This window comes from Daucus carota, chromosome 1 (genome assembly GCF_001625215.2).
Source record: "Daucus carota subsp. sativus chromosome 1, DH1 v3.0, whole genome shotgun sequence".
Taxonomy (NCBI): Eukaryota; Viridiplantae; Streptophyta; class Magnoliopsida; order Apiales; family Apiaceae; genus Daucus; species Daucus carota.
Window position 1 is genome coordinate 28341275 of NC_030381.2, and position 19631 is coordinate 28360905.

At 32.0% G+C, this 19631-nt stretch overlaps 2 protein-coding genes and 1 long non-coding RNA gene across 7 annotated transcripts in view; 2 read left to right on the top strand and 1 right to left on the bottom strand.

Annotated features, from left to right (window-relative positions):
- Positions 1-214: 214 nt before the first annotated feature.
- Positions 215-8708, top strand: LOC108194594 (uncharacterized). 3 transcript variants are annotated; one of them, XM_017361556.2, is made up of 9 exons: positions 215-351; positions 452-550; positions 961-1003; positions 1094-1139; positions 2750-2845; positions 3670-3723; positions 3796-3861; positions 4929-5007; positions 8442-8708. In XM_017361556.2, exons 1-9 carry the CDS (start codon positions 289-291, stop codon positions 8517-8519), a joined length of 624 nt encoding a protein of 207 aa, XP_017217045.2. In that variant the 5' UTR covers positions 215-288; the 3' UTR covers positions 8520-8708. The 3 variants fall into 3 exon arrangements, with proteins under 3 accessions (XP_017217045.2, XP_063934933.1, XP_063934934.1); XM_064078863.1 differs by having other exon boundaries at positions 4929-5002; XM_064078864.1 differs by lacking the exon at positions 4929-5007.
- A 4799-nt stretch (positions 8709-13507) lies between these two features.
- On the top strand, positions 13508-14665 carry LOC108194093 (uncharacterized). Its single transcript, XR_001801340.2, has 4 exons — positions 13508-13689; positions 13759-13812; positions 14144-14213; positions 14386-14665. It is a non-coding gene; the product is annotated as an uncharacterized LOC108194093 (long non-coding RNA).
- A 2153-nt stretch (positions 14666-16818) lies between these two features.
- The window catches only part of LOC108203855 (uncharacterized), a 36297-nt gene continuing 33484 nt past the window's right edge, over positions 16819-19631 (bottom strand). For all 3 annotated transcript variants that reach the window (XM_017373057.2, XM_017373064.2, XM_017373067.2), the window contains one exon: positions 16819-17224. In XM_017373057.2, coding sequence (XP_017228546.1) covers positions 17137-17224 — 88 coding nt within the window. In that variant the 3' untranslated portion in view covers positions 16819-17136. The remainder of the gene's footprint in view (positions 17225-19631) is intronic.

The following is a 19631-nucleotide window of genomic DNA, read 5'->3' on the forward strand; positions in this document are numbered from 1 at the left end:
ATAAAGATATAGACACATATCAGATCGCCATTATATTGCAGACTAACACTATATTTTAATAATGCTAAAAAATAACATAGTGTTAATAATCAAATCCGAACCTAACGTTAGTGACAAAAAAAAGTCCGAACCTAACATTAATGACAAAAAAGAAAAAAATTATAGTTCAGTGGTGGGTTTCTAAACAAATAATAAGTTGGTGGCAAAAAAATCTATTTTCCCTAAATTAAAACACACACATTACACAGTGTATACCATACTCATCTGCTGTAACTGGTGAGGTTTGGGATGGCTTCCTCCTCCCTCACCATTTACTTGTCTCACCGAACACCTCGGAAATCACTTCTACATGTAAGTCTATACATACACTCAATAATTAATTTGTTAATTTGAAAAATTTTAATATACTTATTCGCAATTGATTTTAATCGTGTTTATTAATGTAAAATAGTGTAGCCGTGGTGTTTACATGACTAAATTGTACTTGCCCAACACGACCAACCAGTTTCATTTCAGACCACTCTGTTGTGTTAATGGCGGCGCCCAGAATGTGAGTGTTTTATGTTCTGTTTCTCGATTATTTGTAATGTGATTATGTTTTTTCTTGTAATTGTCTGTTTAATGATATTTAATTGTGATATTTGTAATTTTAATTGCGAAACTAAGCTTTTGTCGTGATGTCATTGTAATTAGACCTGACAATTGTGTATTGCAGCCGAAACAGGAATTTGAGATAGTCGGGGGCTAAATTATTATTAATTTTTAAGCAGAGGTCATGGGGTTGTAACGAGGGTTTATACCTCTTTGGTTACGCTCCGGTCGTGCCTTATTTGTCAAATTTGTTATCAACTTTCCTCCTATTTTTGCTTCTGATACTCAAATCTTCCTGTATTAGACAATTAATCTTGTTATTGGTCAAATGTTCTAGTATGTTCATTTATATGACCTTTGCTAATGCAGGCGGATGTTTCAAGTTCCGAAAATGATTGCACAAAAATTGAAGGTTTGATTTTGATACAATAATTACAAATGTGTCAAATGAAAGCTTGAAATACATTATCATCTAAGTATGATTAATTTATTCAATGTTTAGGAGAAAGGAATGCCAGTCCTGGACAAACAGCACTCACATCCACAGAGTACATACTATCTGCCTTCCAATTTTGCCTCAGTACTTGAGGGTAACAACTAACAATATTATTATTTGTTATCCGCTTTAGCATTTTACGTGAAAATAGGTATTTTTTATTCCATAATTTTTGCTAGTACCAAGACAACTTTTAAAAATAAGATTGCAGTTATGGTACACATGATCAGTGTTAATACTCAAGTAAGTGCCTTGGATAAATTATAAATCAAGAGTTCAAGACTCAAATGAAAACATCGACCCTAATATTTTGCCTTCGTAACATTTCAAAAATCAATCATTAAAACCTTAATTGTTAATATGTCGAATCCCATCTGTTGTTTCTGATTCACCTTATAAGTTCCGGTTATAAAAGTTGTGGTCTCGCGTTCACGTCAAGACATTGAATACAATGATTTTCTGCCACATGAATATGGATATTATCTGGATTGGAGGCTTAATAACACAATTAGAAGAACAAAATAGAGGAGACAAAAATTTAACCCACATCTTCAGAGGGAGAAAATCTATCCAATAGACTAAAAGATATTGCAAAGAGAGACAGACTGTCATGATGTGGAAATTCTACCCACCACTCAGATAGCCTATCAACTATGTCTCTCTTCTCTGACACAAGTATCTTCTGTGCGGCTCTTAAAATACGGTAACAAAAGAATATGTATACCTGAGTAAAGTTATATGGAGACTACTTTATTTGGAGACCGTGGAGACCACTTATGTTCTGCAAGTAAAATATTGCATAAAAACATTACAAAACACATAATTTTGCAAATCAAAATACTGCAGAATACATTATTTTGTGAAGAAATATCACCAATTCATTAAAATTATTGATGAACATCTATGTTTAATAAGTAGAATGTGTATGTTCTGCAAATTGAACAAATGTTCTGCAAACTAAACATATTCCGCAGGATAAAATAGTATATAATATTCTACATGCAAAACATACATGATATTCAAGATTTTAAATTATATAATGATCTTTGTACAACATGATTTGCAAAATTATGAGTTTTTCAATATTTTTATGCATATTTTACTTGCAGAACATAAACGGTCTCCACGGTCTCCAAAAAAAGTGATCTCCATAGAACTTTACTCATGTATACCTTATAAATATATGATATAAGCTAAACGTACCTATGAAACACTAAAGGCAACATTCAAGGTTTGTGCACAAACTAAGAATAAGATTATAGCATCGGCATGCCTACCCTCCTTGACCGATAGAGTTGCGACCAACCTCCCTGATACTATTTCATTTTCTTTCTGTAACTATTATGGATGTTTAACCTCATTTTAGCTTGATTGTTTTGTAGGATGTTGGAGCTCCTAAAGTACGGTAACAAAAGAATATGTATACTTTACATTTAACAAACTTATGTTATAACTTAAACATATTCCTAGTAAACACCAAAAGCAATATTTAAGATCCTGACAAAAAAAAGAAGCAATATTTAAGATATTTGCCCAAACATAACCAATTAAACAATAGCATCACAGGCCTCCTAAACTGATTATGTTATTATAGAGTTGCTACGTGATATAGTATTTCATTTTTTCCTTCTTTAACCTTATTTTAACTTTAATTTTTCCTAGGATGTTGGAGAAACTGAGGAGCTATGGACTTGCAGGATTACTATCATATGGCCTATTAAATACTGCTTATTACTCTTTTACCTTCCTACTGGTGTGGTTAGTCACTAATTATTTCTTGACAGATTTAAGTTAAATTAAAATTTGCATTTTGAGTTCTTTGAGATGTATATATACATATCTTGTGTTCTCTTACTGTTTTCTATTGTTATTCTTATGAGTACATTTTATTCCCAATTCTTTTCCACTGTCCCGAATTCTTGCTCATTGAAATTACAGGATAGAAATGATCTCTAAATCCTAATGCTCACAGTCTTATTTAGTTATTTGTAAATCTCTTAGGCTGAAGCATCCAGTAGAATCTGTATGTGTGTATTCTATTTATATAATGCTCCAAATACTATATACATATATGGTCTAGCTCCACTACAAGCCTTTACTGTGAACAAAAGAGTCAACATATTGGACATGCTGATTTTTTTTTTTGGATAATGACATGTTGAATCTCTTTAAAATACAATTGTAATTATATCCTATTCTGCAAAAGGCGGACCTTCAAGGCAAACTTTACATTAATTAAGTGAAAGTACATACATATCTAATTATGCAGTTGGTAAACTGTAAAATTTTGTTTCTAATTAAAGTATCGTAGTAGGTTTAGTGTGTCCAATATGTTATATGTTAGTAGGTTTGAAAGAATAATAATTTCTTTGAGGATGATTAAATAATTATATGTATAAAATATAGGGTCTGGCTCTAATGATATTATGTTATACTTTAAGAGCAATGGCAATGACTAAAGGTATTAAGTATTGACAAACAATCTATTTTTGGTTAGTTCGTAGTTTGTACAATGACCAAAAAGCAGTGACTTAAACAATATGAATTTATCTACTCAGATGGTGAAATGTTTTACTTTGCAGGTTCTATGTTGTACCAGCACCTGGAAAACTTGGTTATCTCGCATCTGTCAAAAGGTACCAAATTTATTATATGCTGTTCTTGGTCTTTGTCATCTGTATAATTTTTAATAAAATATCAATTTGCAGATTTTTCAAGTTACTAGCAATGGTATGGGCAGGTAGTCAAGTCACCAAACTAATCCGGGCAGCCGGGTAAAGATTTGCTACTCCTTTATCTCTTCTATATCATAGATTCATAGTCATTTCATGCAACTCGGGTACTGAAAAACCTGTTTTTATGTTCGCCTATTGGCATCTGAGCATTCCCCCCCCCCTCCTCTGACTGACACAGACATTCTATCAATTGATGATCTTGACCTATATATTTTGTAGGTACTTTATCTGTTCATCATAATTATAATTCATACATTCTTCCCTGCTATACAAGTTTAAAGTAGAGCTAATTGCCACCAATCTAAGATCAGGGCTTATTCCTTCTTTCAAACCCATGTCCTTGACAAATCTCTTGATACAAATTTGCTTTTGGCATTCCATACAAGTTACACCTGTTGCCACCTTTTTAGGCAACCATTTTTTGGTTCCATTTCTTTTAAGTCCCAACCAAACGGAGGGTTTGTGTTAATTTATTTTCGAATTGTTAATCTTTATGTTACATATTGTCTCTACCTTTTCTTTCTATAACTTGACGTCTTAACGACATATTATTATAATTGATTTGATAGTCCACGATATATTAATTGTATATGGGACCCGTTGGCTTATATAGCCAAACAGGGTTTTCTCTGCTCTTGGTAATAGAAGTGGAGTGAAGAAGAGCCCGTTTGCATAAACTTAAAATAATGAATTATGACTTAAAGTGGCTTAAAGTGATAAGTGTGAAGTAAAAATTGTCTGTTTGGGTAATTTTGTATTATAGATAACTTATGAGTTACTAAAAATGTAATAATAAAAATATATTTGATAGGTTATTCATTTGAATAATGATATCAACTTTTATCATATAAAATCAATAAAATAAAATAAGTTGTTCAAAAAATAATAACTTCTGGGCTCTGGCTTTAAGTCAGTTTATTTTTAACTTTGACTTATTACGCAAATAGATACTTTTTAACTTGAGTCGCAAATGACTTGAAACGCTGGGCTTAAACTCCAGACAAACAGGCTCCATTGAACGGTCATTTCCATTAATAAAGAGAAAATTTATCATAAATTTAAACAATTTTCTTGCTATATAAACTAGTTACCAACTTGACATGCAGGGCTTTAGCACTTGCACCTTTTGTTAAGAAGGGATTGTCAGGGTTCACTCTCAAGTTCAAGTTTCAGTCAGAAGGCAAGGTATCTGACATTGCACTCTTGTCTAAATACATAGCAGTCTGCATGCACCTGTATCACCAAGTTACTCAGATTAATGTTCCACGTGTGACGCGACAATTAGTCAATAACTACTTGGTTTATACTCCTAATGCAGAAAACCCTCATTTGTCTTTAAAGCACTGGAAGTAAATTTCTTGTTTTCCATGGTACTAAAGTATACTTGGTGTGAGTTCCGAATATACTTGATGTAGTTTTCATTATGCGTAGTGGCAGCGGAAAGGAAAAGAAAGGACAATATATAAGGGCAAACCAGGGTGCATATGCACAACACACTGATCACCCCCTCCCACCAACCAACACGGCACCAAGCACCCTCCTTTTTTTTTTCCTTGTTCCCTGCCTATATCCTATATAATGCATATTCCTTCAAAGTTTTCTTTTGAAATGTGTTTTTTACATCAAGAAAAATTTTGGTCAGGTGAAGGTGAAGAATATTATATATAGCAGATATAAGCGAAAAAATTTCATGTTTAGTTTTTTCCTAATATATTTAACCTATACATCAAAGTGGGTAGTGTGTTTGCGAGGGGCCTTATTTGAGAAGACATACTATTTCCCCATATGTCGGACACGACATATATTCAAGCATCGAAGTTCAGAATTCCAAATTTTGGGAAAACTGGACCTTGTTTATTAGGGTTATTACTTGTTAGCCTATCGGCCATAAAGTATTCCCATTTATACACATGAGCCTAAAAGAAGAAAGATTCCTAGTGTAGTCGCCTGAAGGTTGGCATTTGTATGGTTCAGCATTTTCTAATAATAATCCTCCGATTGGACACACACAAGTAGAATTTACCTTCAAAACCTTAAAATATAGCTTTTGTTCTCTCTCTCTCTCTCTCTCTCATTTTTTTTTTGACAGAAAATACACTTGCTCGTATCGATATATGCCAATACTCCGAGGAGTTTCTTTCATTCAAAAAAGCTTATCATCTAACCGAAAGACATGAAAATATCTCCGGAAGTTTAGACAACAAGACCTTAATGTTTGAAAAAAAAACGTCCCAACTTGTAAGATCACGCTACCTGAAACAAATACGATTCATTAATAACATGAAAAATAATAATAATAAATTTAATAATTAAAATCAATATAGTTTATCAAAAGACGGTAAAAGTGAATGAAATAATAAATATAAAATAATTTGACAAAAAAGAACACAATATAAAAAAGAAAACAAAAAAAATTAACAAGATATATAACAAGATAAATAATTACTAAGAATAATTAATAATAGTATTAAATATAAAACTGTAATCTTCAAAAATTTCTAAAATTATAGTAACAGATTAAATAAACAAGCCAACAAAATGGCACTAAATTGCCGTTTATTAGGCCAAGAATATACGCCATCAATCATGGCCGCCCATAAATGGTACAAATATAAGTCATTAATCAAGACTGCAAGTCAATAAACACCGGTTAACAAATTGCAATAAATGAGAATTAATGCATTTAGAGCATATATTTACAAGTAATTACTCGAGAAAACTAAAATTCAAAGAATAGAAGCAATCAAGTGGGTCAACTTACCATTTAAAAAGCTAAAATTTAAATTTGCATTTACTACTATTAAAGCCAATTTAATAAAATAAAAGAGGGCAAGAAGCTTACCAATTTTACAAAGCAAAGCCTTTAATCATGCAAGAAAATTATTGAATGATATTTTTTTTCAAAATCACACTAATTGATAGGTACATCTTATCATCACCAATATTGAACCATCATATCTCGTAAATGACACTAGCAACAACGTGAACAAATTCTAACTTTAGAAGCTCAGAAAACACGATTGCAAATAAAACTTGTGACTAAAAAATTGAAAAGAAGATATTAAGTCATAATATATAAAATTAGTTTAACTACACTTCACCAACATTCTAATCTACTACATAAATAAAAAACAAAATTAAGACATAAAACAACACCTACAACAATTGATAACCGCGCACAAATACGAACTTAAAGAAAAAATCCGAGCTTTACATCAACACTATTAAAACATAAAATATTGAATATACTAAGAAAAACAAATAGTCACATAAACATGTAAATTAAGAATTGGAGAGAGTACACCTTTGTTTTTGAATATCGAAATCTTGACATGTAGATCCGTAGATGAGACCTAACGTGACGATTAGAAGACGTGTATATCATGGTTGTTGGAAAAAATATCCGCACTCAACTTCCTGTTCCATTATCGTGAGGCACGATCAGATCTGATTGGTACGCTGGTTGGCACCATAAACTTCCCGCCCAGAGATCGAACCATGATTAATAAGAACGGATGAAAGGCATTTTCGTTGGACATTTTTTTGAAACAATGGTATCCACAGAACACGAGCGTATAAAAGTTTCCAAGAAAGGAACGGATTTTTTGGTTTCAAGTATATACCGATTGCTGGAGATGTTTGATTGAGGATGAAAAGGGAGATTTGAGGTTGAGACACATGAATTAGGGTTTATACCAAAAACGATGTTGAATTCAGAGGAATTAGGGTTCTCTCTTTAAATTCAGAGGAGCACAAATATTTTAAATCAGTTTTGCGCCCCTTCCACACGCACACACGAGTATTGGCAGATTTTGGCTTAACATCAGGTACATTATTGGTTAGGGCAGCCTTTATAATGTAGTTGAATATTCTGACAAAACATCTTCCAGAATCATGATGATTTCCCCTAATTCTGTTGTAATTAATATAGAATTATATTAATGCCAAACAGTAACGCTAAATCGTCAGAGGAGTATTTTGAGGGCCAGTATAAGTATTAAGGAACAAGTATATTTCTCTTTCTTTCGTTTGAAAGCAAGCAAACAAGGTAGTCTGTGAATTGGCTAAAATTCCTTGTTTGATAAATTGCCACAATGTGTTCACATCTCCTGCTAGTCTTTTGTTGGAGACCCTTTTGTACGACATTTCTAGTTAATGAAAGTTAAGTTGTCTTTCTAAATAAAAAAGAGTATATTCCTGGGGACATAACATGATTAATTAATAAACAAGTATGTATATATTATAGCAGAAACTAAGCATAAAACTCAAATTAGAGGTGATTTTGTAAAGGATTTTGCAAATTCGGCCTGTTCTTCTCTCATATGTTTCTATAATTCTTTTCCTCTTTTCTTCCTCCAAATGTATCTCATACTTGGTCTTTCAGTTGGTCAGAATCAGAGTAACAAGATGTGTCTTATAGTTGGTCAAGGTGTCTACATTCAAGTCAGTGAAAAAATAATCAAAGAGCATGTATCTGCTATAAGTGCAAATGATGTATGGGATTAAACTAGCAGTTAAATTCTTATAGGGAAAAAGAATTCATTGAGGCCACACCTCACAAGTTTTCTATATATATATGTAAAATTATAGATACTGACTATTTTTGCTGCCGTCTGCAGGCTTTCATGGCAATTGTTGGATGTTGTTTTGGGTTGGCAATGGCTATATTTCTTATTGTGACTTTGCTTTGGGCATAATGCTACTTCACCAGTTTAAAAATAATGCTACCTTGCCAGTTGGAATTATTTATTGTAACCATGTATCAGTCCATATGATACTCTAATTACGACTTGGTAGATTAATTCAAGTTACTCCAAGTCTCTAACTGCGAGAAACAGACAGTACTCTTTGCAATATTATACCGCCTTATACTTTAATTGCACGAAGCCTTGGTCGTAGTTTATCCTGCACACAGAAGTTGGCAACATATTCAGGCGAGCTTATATGCAGGTCTGTTGGGAAGAATCGGGGTGCATTAGAGTGGCTATGAATGCAACCTTCGGACAATATATAGCAGATTTTGGTGAGTTTATGCCAGATAAGATGCAGAATGTCGAGGTGCACTCGTTTGGGTATGATCCCATTGATAATTTAGCATAAAATAATTCATGACTGAAGTTTACAGCAAATTGAGGCGAGTGCTTGAGCAGGTCTGATATGAAAATCTGAGGTGTATGAGTGCACGCATATCTAAATTACTTCATTTTACGACACAATTTTTGGCATTTTTGTTACACACAATAATAGCTTTTTGCCGGAAAAAGGGTGGAAAAATATTTGGTGAATCTGAAAAAAGTTTTTTCGAACAACATTTTTAGAGGGTGGTATTATATCATGATTTATAATGACTTTTATTGACTTTTAAAATTTGGGTGTATTCAATTAGGACTTTTAAATACTCTTTAAAAGTAAAGAGGTATTGTATCAGGATTTTTAAAAAGTCTTTCAAAGTTTGAGGTATTGAATTACAACTTTTAAAGAGTTATTAAAAGTCAGTTGTAATTCAATATACAATGACTTGGGTGGAAAAATATAATTGATAGACTTTTAATGACTTTCTATGGAAAATTGTATATATTTTTTCAGAAAATTGTCAGACCATCATTGTCAAGATTTGACATGACTTTATCTTCCCCCAATTAACCAGTAGCTCCAACCTAGAGTACATCCTCTGCGAAAAGTCTCTCCAATTCATCCTCTGTGACAAAAGGTTCCTTTTCTTTTCTATTATCATTCTCTATTATCATTTTTACATATATATAGATCTACTTGTTTCGGCTAATAGTAATATGTATACGTTACTTTTTTTTTTCCCTGCATGTACACATATATGTATCAATATGCACAGAAAAAATGCGCGATGCATGTCAAGAGAATGACAATTCGAAAGGAAAAGCTGCCGGGTATAAACTTGGACAATTGAGGAAAGTAATGAGTTATTGAATCTCATGGTTGATACCGCAAAACGTGGTTGGCGAGATAGTAATGGTTTATTCACGAAGGTTACCGTGGAGAAAAAGATTCTTCCTGAATGAAAAGCTTGATTGTCAAAAAACTCACCTCCAATATCTTAATCGTTTGAAATGGTTTAAAGCTAGATACACCAACTATTCAAAATTGATGCTGTTTAATTCTAGTGCTAGTCTTGTTGATGTTGATATCTCTTCTAATGGTTTACAAGGTCCTCAATCTTGTAGTCGCCAGATTTGAGAACATACACCCAACTTGGGTCATAGGAGAATATCGAGAGGGTATAGCAAAAGGTATAGAGGGTTTCAGAGAGGTTATTTATGAATTTAATAAAAGTCTATTAAAGTATTTGAAAGTTATGGATTTGTAAAAAAAAATCTGTTAAAGTTTTTAAAAGTCATTGTCTTAGGAGTCATGATTTTTTTTAAAATCTTAAGAAGTCAACAAGACTCGCTAAAAGTTCATAAAATCCATTAAAGTCATCCTCCCAAAATTTGTCATTAAAAATCATGATACAATACCGGCCCCTTAGTTTGTTTTTAGAAATCCTTACATTTTGTGGTATCGACAGTTGGGGGTTTGTCCCGACTGTATTATATTCGAGTTAATGAAATCTTCTTGCATTTGTCAAAAAAAAAAAAGAAATCCTTACATTTTTGTGGTAAAATCTGCTTTTCAATTATATGGAAAGCGGTTAAGGATTTTATTATTTTTTGACATTATTACTCAAAATATGCAAAATTATCAAATCATTATCTGATTTCAATAACATTTCAACATTTGAATTTCAAAAATGCTCTCAAATATCTTTAATGTTATCTTCAAACAAATTCTTTAAATTAACATTTTTCAAAAGTGCCCTCAAACAACATCTTTAATGTATCTTTAAACAAATTCTTTAAAAACATCTTTAATGTATCTTTAAACAAATTCTTTAAATTTACAGAAAAAATGTGAAAAATTAGTGTTTCAATGAGTTAAGCCAATTTTGTTCACTTTTCTCCAATTATATCTTCACTTTTTGTTCAACTAATAAAAAATGAAAACAAATAGCAACTATAAATATAATTTTGATAGAGCTATCCCGATACTCAATCTATTAACTTATCAGGAGTCGTGTATTATATTAATTTTCCAAATAATGATTTAGGAGCTCGTTGAAGATGCTCTCGGAGTTTCCCTCCACGTCCTTATATTTATATGATAATAAATATTATGCATAAACTATTTAACTACTTAGTTGTATTCTTCGGTGGAAAAATGACAAAAATATCATAATTTTTACATCTTTATATAATAATATGATTTTTCAAAATTATGACCAAAAATATCATTCTATTAAAGAATAAGTAACTCGATTTATTCATATTTGATGCCCTATGATTTGTGACTACGGCATAATTGATGATATTGATGATCATTTCATTCGTGTTGATTTAAAAATAATATATGTGTAGATAAAGATGTGGTGTTGTATATGATAAAAATTTTAAAATAAAATAAATGAAATTTATTATGTTAATTACTCATATGAGAATGGGTACCACATCATACACTATCTTGGAATGTTCAATATATTTTCCATATTTTTCTTTAAAAATTATTCAGTTACTTATCATTCTGATAACGGATGACCGTGATATCTGATTTAAGATTGCATAATAAAATTTTCCAGAAATTTTCAAAAAAAAATTATTTAATATCTATGGTAAACTTCTTTCTAAAAAATCTCAAAATTCTCTTTGTTCTTGAAGTAGCCGGGAAGGATATCTATCGTTTTGATTAGATTTGGTTTGTTTTTCTTCGATACAAGTGAAGCATATTGGATTCGAAAGTTAATCGCCTACCTAGTGGCTTCGACTATCAGATCTAAATTTTTTATTTTCATTTATTTTCTGTTTACTTAAATTTCAGTTTTCAGTTTGTATTTTCAAGTTGTTTTACATCCTTGGTCACTTGGTGAGAAGTTTGTTTTCGCTTCTTGATTGTAGCAGTAGTCTTGATTTGGTGATGAAATTTTGTATGAAATCTTAATTCAAGTCGATAACTCAAACGGTAGCTTCATCAGACATGATGAAAAGGGTATCATTAATTTAACTTGAATGCATCAAATGGACTTGTATTTGTATATACATTATATTCAAAATATCGTTGAACTATCTTTTTATGAGAACGGGTGATAACAGTTTACTATTTGTTCGACTCGATTATTGATACAAATGCCGTACGCTTTTTTCATTAACACCTTCATTATAAGAAAAATATATTATCTAATTATCCATTCTCACCATATGTAATACGCTTCATCCTCCCTCCTCAACATATACTGTTCTACAATATTTGTTAACTCTTATTTCGAAGTTAAAGGCTAAAAGAGATCGTATACATCTTCTTTCTAATTTTATTTTTGTTGGACGGTCCATTTGGTTAGCAAGATATAACTTTGCTTTTGACAATGTGTCGATATGTCCAATTTCAGTTTTAAAAACTAGTTGTTCAGCTCAATCTGAATACTCTTCTTTGTTAGAAGTATCTCGCGTAGAGTCTCGTAGCTCTGTTGACAATTCTTCACTACAATGGATTCCTCCTCCTGTAAATTTGGTGAAGTTCAATTTTGATGGTGCTTTCAAACGAGGCGCTGCGGTTATCAGAATTATTGGCAGAAATTTTGATGGAAAATTTGTAGATGGCAAAGGTTGTTGTTTTTCAACCACATCTCCTTTACATCTGAGCTAATTGCTAGTCGTGAAACTTGTTTAATCATAAGGCAATATCATCTTTTTAATGCTTTCATTGATTCAAATTGCCAAACAGCAATTAGTTTTTGTTCTATTGAGTCTGCACCGCCAGATTGTGCGGTTCTTATAAAAGATATCAGATCAATAGTGGCCGCTTTTCATATTAGAATTTTTTTTTTGCCTCAATCTTGCAATGGTGTTGCTCACTAGATTGCTCGGCAAGCTTTTTCGAAGAATCTGACACTCAACTAGGGGTTTGTTCCCCTAATCAGTTGTCCTCTCTGTTGAGGAGTGATTTTGTCTCTTGTTATTTAGTTGGGTTTTTTACTGACTCTTGTTCTGTCAAAAAAAAAAATAAAAAAAAATGATATGTAATACACTAATATTTAATTCCCATCTTAACTGAGGATGCTCTGAATATATATTAGAATGATATTTTTAATCATTTTCTCAAAATAATATTTACGTTAAAAAAAAGTAAAAATGGTAGTTTTGGAATTGAGCCTTTGTATCATGAGTGCTGGTCCCTGGCACTCGACTGCCAGAGACTGTTTAGCCGGCATTACTTTTCTGGACCGTTGGATGAATATCTAGCGGCCTAGATTATAATATAGGTTTTTTATATGTTCAGCGTTTAAAAAGCGGTGGACGGGCCTCGTCCAGCGGTTAAGCGCCAGATGTATTAACATTTGTTATAATTTTGACGGCTAAATATTCATCCAACGCCTCACAGATGATATGCCAGTTAAACCGGTCATGGCAGTAGACTGTTTGAACCGCACCCCTGTGTCATTGCGAAAAAATAAAATTTAGCTACGCTAATATCTGAAGCAATAAATACCTGGGTATTTTTTAAGTGAAGGATTATATAGTCGTACCGCGTACGTGTTTAAAAAAAAGTAAAATACGAACGGTTTGTCTAGTGTGTACATAAGCACATAACTCAATTTTATTAACTCTCGTGTCTCAACGACAATGAGCCTCTGCATATACAACCAAAAAACCAATCAAAAGTCTCCCAAATCGTATTACACGCTCGCGGATACACACTGCACAAAGCCAAATACGAAAGAGAGGAGCTTAACCTTAACAGAGGGGTGAAGTGAAGGCAATGGCGGCACCGGACAAATCATCCTCGCCCGATCTCATCAAGAAGAAGGTTTGTGCCTCTGCGTCTATTTTCTTTACTTTTATTCTTCTTTCTTGTATCTTATATGTATATATCTAGGTTTGGAGCCACGAGGTTGCCATTGGAGAGCTCAATACCCTCTCTTCTTCTCGAGTACTCTCTCTCTCTCTCTCTCTCTCTCTCTCTCTCTTTCTCTCTCATATAATTCATTCATGTTAGATGCTTTTTGTTGATTGAGCCTGTTAATTCCTTTAGCAATACCTCAAACGACACGCCTGGTTTTTGTTATTTACTTAATTAAAAACTTCAAGTGTTTTCGGTAGATGACAAATAAGATCAGTTAACTAAAACTGTCTGTGGAATGTGTTCATAAGAGAAATTTGATTCGATGATTTATTATACTAGAATTACCTTCTTTTCTACTTAAAAGTTTTTGTGCATTGTGGAAAATTACTCACTGAAGAAGCTGTATTACTTAATGTAGGCTGTCTATCAGAAGAATGGAAATCTGTACTTCCGTACGAGTATAGTGAAAGCAAAAGCATTTGAAGAGAGTAAGTAATATTTGTTCTTTCTGGATTGAGTCGTTTCCTGTGACTTTTCATAATCATTTCCTACTTTTAATATTTCGTAATTTTCTCTCAAAATTCTTTCCGGAATGAGTTGTTTCCTACTACTTTTCCTACTGATGGTGGTATGTTGAACGTCTTTTTTTGTTGTGGGCAGAACAACTCCAAAAGCTACAAAAGCAGTCCTCCCATGGATAGAAAGTAGTACCCTTCTTTAATCTGCCAACTGACTATATCATTCCAGTAATGGTTGGTGATCATGGATTTCTGGACATCTGGGGTACAATATTACATGTGTTGTGTATGTTCGAAGATTGATGACACGTTCATGTGGAAAATGCTATAGTAAGTTAATGATGATAATATTGATATGTGATTGAACTGATTTCGTTCTAAGGGTAAACAAGGACCGAAATAACCATATTTTATTGTGCTCATTTATACGTGCCCCCGAGGTTTCATTAGCGGTATGTAGAATTTCCGTAATTACCAAAAGAAACACTTAAGAAACTTGTTAATGTTATGTTTGGTTGGGGTTGAATTGATTTGGAAGGAATAAATGAAATTTGAACTATGTTATAGGCAATTGTTTAAAAATTTCATTTTTTAAAGCCTATATTAGCATAGTCCCAAAATGTGAGAAGGAATGCTCCATTCCCTCCTATACTCTATTTCCTATCATTTCCTATCAAATCTCATCATAACAATTTTACACTTGATCACTTTTTTTCAACACTTCACTCTTATCATCATTATTTTCATTTATTTTTAATAATTCTATTCCATTCTCGCAACCAAACATAATGCAAGTGCATTGAGTTTTTTTTTAAATATAGTTTTATTAGCATAACTACTCAAAAGCATTCGGTTATCCATGTTAGAATGAATTAAAAAGCGAGTCGGAGTAAGAGTGAGGTAGTTGTCGGATCTGCAATATTTTTTACTTGTATGTTTTTTGATCATCGTCCTTGAGGCTTTAAAAATATATTTCATCATATTAAAATTTCAAAATGCATTTTTGTATATTCATTGTCAAATTTCAATTCTTCAGGTAAATGGATTTAATAATATATCTTTTTGATGATTATTTAGATACAGGAAGGATTCCAACTATCTAGGTGAACCACTTTTTGAAGATTATTTACTCTCTCTGTATAGAAAGGTATAGATCATAAAATTCATAAGCACGAGGTATAGTAATGAATACTGTTAATATTATCATTGGTGCATTTCCAATAACAATTTTTCGAGCTCAACATATCTTATGTTCTACCTATGTTATGTGTTGTTCCTGACAGTCCTAATGTATGAATGGGCGCTTGCAACACAATGTTTGTCGTTTGTTCATGAATGGAGATTGAAATCACCTTCGTCCTTTGGCATGAGAATCTATAATTGTATACGTCCTTCAATAACTAGGACTCCCTCCATCCCACAATAATAGTCTATTTTGAAAGAAATTTTTTCTTCATAATACTTATCTACTTTTAGTTTCTAATGTAAATATATTGACATTATTTCAAAATTACCCTTCTTAAAAGTACTTTCATGTGTATGCTCGGTCGACTATAAATATTCTAAGACTGTACTTAAGAATATATATTTCATTTCAAATATCAGATTCACCAACTGATCTAAAATATTCTAAGACTGTACTTGAGAATATATATTTCATTTCAAATATCGGATTTGTCGACTGATGTACTCCTCCGTTTCTTTTATGTTAGTCACTTTGTGTTTGAGAATATATATTTCATTTCAAATATTGGATTTGTCGACTGATCTACTCCCTCCCTTTTTTTTTTTATGTTATTTACTTTGTCTTTTTGCACGTATTTTAAAGTGCAAAAAAATGTATTTACATATTATTTTTCAAATTTTTTTCCTGAATAAAAATATATATGTTAAACTTTTATTTAGAAAAAGAAAATATAGAAAATAATACGTAGAAGTATATTTTTTATACAACTCAAATTACGTGAACAAATTCAAAGCGACTAATGTTAAGTTGTAAAATATTCTAAGACTGTATTTGAGAATATATATTTCATTTTAAATATCAGATTAAGATGATGAAGATGTCCTTTCATATTCTCAAAATTATTTAGTATTAATATGTTTTGAATTTTAAATTAAACCCAAATTAATTTTTTTTTATATATTTACGAATCCAAAATTCCAATAAAATACTGGTTTTCTTCAAACGGGTCAGTATAATTTAATTGAGCATCTTTACCATGTACATTGTCACAAAATCAGTTAAGGACGCTGCAACGCCTGCAATCCGTTATTGTGAGCTGAAACATGGAGAACAACAAAGGATTCAAGTTTAGCTTAGATTGATGTTCAAATTTTGGGATTCCTAAAGGAATTCAGCCATCAGGAATACTTATACTTCACAGCAACATTAAATACTTGGGAAAAAAAAAATATTATGACAATAACAAGACCTGGAAACAACAAAAACACATGTATGTGGATGAAGAAATGAGAACACCGCAACATAAAAGGCACTCCGAAATAAATATTAGAACATATCATATGATCACAGAATGTGTGCAAATCAAATGTTATTTTGACCTAGTAAACATCATAAATCAATAATTCTTATTCAACTCCTTCACAAATATATAGAACACAGTTTTGCATTAACTGATATAACAGCTGTACACATTTTCCTGCACCCTAAATAACGAGCTTACAGAAACAGAAAAGGCTGTGGAAAGTGTGGGGACTAAAAGATACAAATATGGGAAAGAAGAAACAGAAAAATTAAATACAAAGAAGATAATTTTACACTTTGGATTGATGTACAGATAACTCTACGACGTATGACTGAAAACTGGTGGGCAAGAAAGAGATTCAGCATGTAAAGGGAATGTACAAGTACATCTACATTGTTCTGTAATTAACTGCTTAAAGTAATCTTATCCAGTGCCAATTCTCCTGTGATCAACCTAAGTAATACTTGAACTAGCTCTCTTACCCTAGCTTCCCTGCAGATATAAATATGACGGGCAATAAGTTATTCATAAAGCAGTGATCAACAAATTCATTTGTATAAGAACAAAATTATGCATTTGCATTTGCATCACACTGCACCAGTTTCGCTAAACATTCCTTTGCTTCTAGTAGCTAAATTAAATCAATATCTTCTCGATGACAATGCATATTTTCACATAAATCATTTTTGATGATCGTATCAATTATTCTTCAAATAATAAGATGAACAATGTAAAGCACATCATAAAACAGACTTCATGGTTGTAGTAACTAGTAAGTCCATTTGTTATGTCAACAACAACAGGACCTAATGAAGATCCCGCAATAAAAATTGTTGTTAATAGACTGTGGATCATTTTGCATAACATTGTAAAATATTTTTAATGATACCTATAAATGTAAGGAACTTGCAAACATTGGACAACTTTGTAGCTTTATGTCCTAATTTTATGAAATATTATCATAATAATTAGACTTGATACTTACATTAGAAAAGCAAATGCAAAATTGCAAGCAATCTGGACACTTCCAAAAAAAATTGAATAAATAGACTTGAGGTACATTTTATATCACTAATTTCTTGTCAGTATATAGTAATATTTTACATAAAATTTGTTTATTTTCTAACACTTTGACAATTTATTTCGATATGAAATTAGAATATTTCTCTAACAGAATTCGACATTTTAAAAAGTGAAAATCATATTAGCTATGGAATCAGAACTTACAGCTTCATGGATTTCTTTAATTTTCTCTTAAATTAAAGAAAACATGGAACAATCACCATACCTTGAAAATATTAATCTTACACCAGATGACTATTTTCTAATATTATGTTTCAGTTATGCTCCATTTGCTTGAAGGGAATAGGAAGGCCAAGTTATTAGATGAAAAAACGCGAACGAAATAAAATGGGAAACAAAGGATGTAAGAGGGAGTAGTAAGAAAATACAAGGGAGAACTAATTTGCTACAAGGAAATTAATAGCAACTTTTATGTTTTGGACAAGTAAAAAGCAGTAAGGTGGTTTGGTCTAGCCACAAACTCCATACAGACTGTACAAATACAAAAAATCCCAACACTAGGATATTTTTAATCACAATAAAATCTAATACTCATTAATAGCTGAAAACTCTCTTTGAGCGTGAGTAAAGCAGGTTCTTAGCCAACCTAAAATGGAACATATACATATAATATTTTCATTTAAACAAAATTGGAATAACAAATTATTTTTTTCATAATGTCTATTGGAGTTTTATGAGATATTGCAACCTGAGACTTAAAACTATTCATTCATATCCATTAGCATCAAAATCTAACATTTTTCACTCCTATTACAAAGTCTGGGACCTAATTTCGAAGCGCAACTCGTGAAGCGCCATTAATCGCATGCATTTTTTTCAAAAACAAGATCATATTGGAGTGGATTTTCAAAAAAAATATATTACTAATTAAATTCTTCACTTTCAAGCCTAGCAGAGAATGTTGAATATAACAAAATTATAAATAATAAAGTATGAATCAACGATGTTCAATAATTCAAAGGCTTCCGAGTCATTTATACTTCATGAAAATACGCTATGTTACATTACATATTAGTCCGCGCTTACCACTGGTTTTGTCCACATGGAGAAAGAATCTAGATTTAATTCCTACGGAGGCCTGGACCCTAATAAACCCTTATGCAGACTCTGACCCTGGACAACGATAGCACCTAGGCATTGGCACTCAATTCTACTGCAAGCACTGCCGAAACTGTCAATGCAGGACACCCTCAAACTCCACATACTCTATATTTTTGTCCAATTTGAACATACTGTCAAATTCTACATCATTCCTTCATTTTTTTATAACTTGACTCAAAAATAACAAAATATTCCACCCCCCTTGAATCCCAGCCACAAAATACAGGGATATGCCAGGTGACGCACTCAGGCTTTTTATGTCAAGGGCCTTTTTCTGTTCTTGATTCCTGGCTAATGCTCATTATTATTGATGTCACATGTACCATATAAACATACAATGAGAACTCTTTGCAAGGTTGATGAGAGTCGCATATCGTCGCCAGATATAAGATATTTGATGGTGAACTTAAAGTGAAAATAAGCAGGAATTTCTACATATATTATCATACACACACGCGGACGCGAGAGCTCAAACACACACACAAACACACACACACACACACATATAATAGTTACATGCAAGTTGACTAAATAATTCTTTAGTTTATTCAAAATAAAGGCCAATTGATTTCATGCCTATTAGGTGATTTTATTAGGTCTTCTGTTCTTTTTAGAAGTGGTGTAATACCCTACATTATCCTAGACTTGATTTCTGAAATATAGGATATTAAATTGAGTCTCTTTGCTAATGCGTTGGGACCCATCATAACTTCTC